Source organism: Tupaia chinensis, unplaced genomic scaffold (genome assembly GCF_000334495.1).
Source record: "Tupaia chinensis unplaced genomic scaffold, TupChi_1.0 Scaffold146740_1, whole genome shotgun sequence".
Classification (NCBI taxonomy): domain Eukaryota; kingdom Metazoa; phylum Chordata; class Mammalia; order Scandentia; family Tupaiidae; genus Tupaia; species Tupaia belangeri.
In genome coordinates, this window is record NW_006206595.1 from 2,984 (window position 1) to 4,836 (window position 1,853).

Below are 1,853 nucleotides of genomic sequence, written 5' to 3' on the forward strand. Positions count from 1 at the left end.
GTCACCCAAGAAATGGAAAGAGGGGGGGGGGGGGGCTTACAAAGTTGTATAAACTGCCCTGCCTTTGAGGATCTTCCATCTTTAGGATCCACACAGAGAGTATCCAGCCATACCATACCAACCATATGGAGTAGAGGGCTTAAAGTACCCAGGGTTGGACTAACGCAGCGGCTGTCAAACTCGAGGCGTCAGAATCATCTGGAGGGCTTGTGAAGGCACAGCTGGCTCAGCCCACCTGCCGCTTCCGGTTCAGGAGGTCCGGGTGGGCCGAGAGTGTGCATTTCTAACATGCTCCCTGGTGCTATTGGCTTGGGAACCACACTTTCAAAACTGACCACCAAAGCCCAGCTCAGTAGGCACGAGTTAGTGGGTGAGGAGAGGGAAACAGGACCAGAGGGTGGCACAGCGATCCTCTGTAAGGCTGACCCCATGGGAAGGTCCTGTGTGTATGTCTGGGAGGGCCCGAGTACGCTGGCTGCCTTGTGCCCGTGAGGCAGGGCTGGTGGAAGGTGGAGGTAGATCGCAATGTGGGGACCCCCGATGGGGTACAATCTCTCTCTCCTCTCATGGAAGAAATAAATAAACCTCTTAAAATGTATTATTTATTTATTTATATTTTTTGGTTTTGCCAGAGGGCTCATGTGCTTGTAGGAGAACCAGAGAGAGAGAAAGGGAGAGGACACTCCCCATGGGGGATGGTCACACTGCAATTCCTTGTCCTCTATGTCTCCTTCTTTTTGGGGGTTTTGGGCACACACACACACACACACACACACACACACACGGTGTGTTTTTCAGCTGCCGGGTCCACAACTCGAACCACACAGTGGGCCATATGGGATCCACTCACCTTATCTGTCAGGCACAGGCTGGCCCTAAAAATAATTATTTAAAACAAAGTAATAGGACTGGCAGGTGGCATGGTGGTTGAGGCGCTGGACTCCCTTTGTAACCAACTGTGGTTTAAGTCTTGGGCCTAGTGGCTTGCTTTCTTGCTTTCCCTCTCTCTTTCTATCTCTGGTCAAGAAATAATATTGATAAATAAAATAAATCATTATTTAAAAAAAAGAAAGAAAGAAAGAGAAAGAAAGCAAAAGGGGAACCAAGAGAAGGGAACCTAGTCTCACCTGGAAGAACTGCCGATGTTGCTGCCTACTCAGCATTGGGAGTCCCTTCCAGCCTCTCCCCTGATCTGTGTGCCTCTCTCTCCAGTGCCGCTCCTCCCAGGGACAACGCCGAGGTCCCTGTTGGTGTGTGGATCGAATGGGCCAGCCCCTGCCGGGGTCTCCAGATGGCGACAGAAGCTCCCCATGTCTCCCGGGGAGCAGTGGCTAAAGCTGGGTGGGGGCGGAGGGGCCAGTAACAGGAGCATGGAGCCGTCAGCTTGGGTTATATGTTAAGTACAAATAACTGAGGGGCTCTGGGCCCCACAACCCACACATCTGGTGGGAAAGATTGTTGGGTTGGCTTGGGGTATTAATAAAGCTGTACTGGGGGTCTCCAGCCTATGTCTCTGTGTCCACCTCTCACAGCCCTGGGACCCCTGGTCACCTTCCTACCCCATAGTATTCCCCTTTCCCGTGGACTAGCTTCAGTCCCTGCCTCTGTACATGGGCATGGGAGACAGCCATTGGCAGAGGCTTTAAGCCCTCAAGCATCTCCCAGCTACCAGAGCGAAGATGATGGGGTGAGGGGGGTGGGGGGGGCAATGAGATCTTGGCCTCCATTTGAGATTGTGACCTTGTGTCTAACACTGATCTTTGGACACAGGGGAGGGGAAGGATTAATAGTTAATCCCCAGCAGGAACCCAGCAAAGAGGAACTTTCAAAGCACCTCCTATTACTTCCTGCTG

The 1,853-nt window shown here is 52.2% G+C and overlaps 1 protein-coding gene across 1 annotated transcript in view; it reads left to right on the top strand.

Annotated features, from left to right (window-relative positions):
• IGFBP6 (insulin like growth factor binding protein 6) overlaps window positions 1-1,504 on the top strand; it is a gene marked incomplete at its 5' end in the record, with an annotated part of 4,452 nt that extends 2,948 nt beyond the window's left edge. Inside the window, one exon of the mRNA XM_006169120.2 lies at window positions 1,213-1,504. Coding sequence (XP_006169182.2) covers window positions 1,213-1,335 — 123 coding nt within the window. The remainder of the gene's footprint in view (window positions 1-1,212) is intronic.
• Window positions 1,505-1,853: the final 349 nt, after the last annotated feature.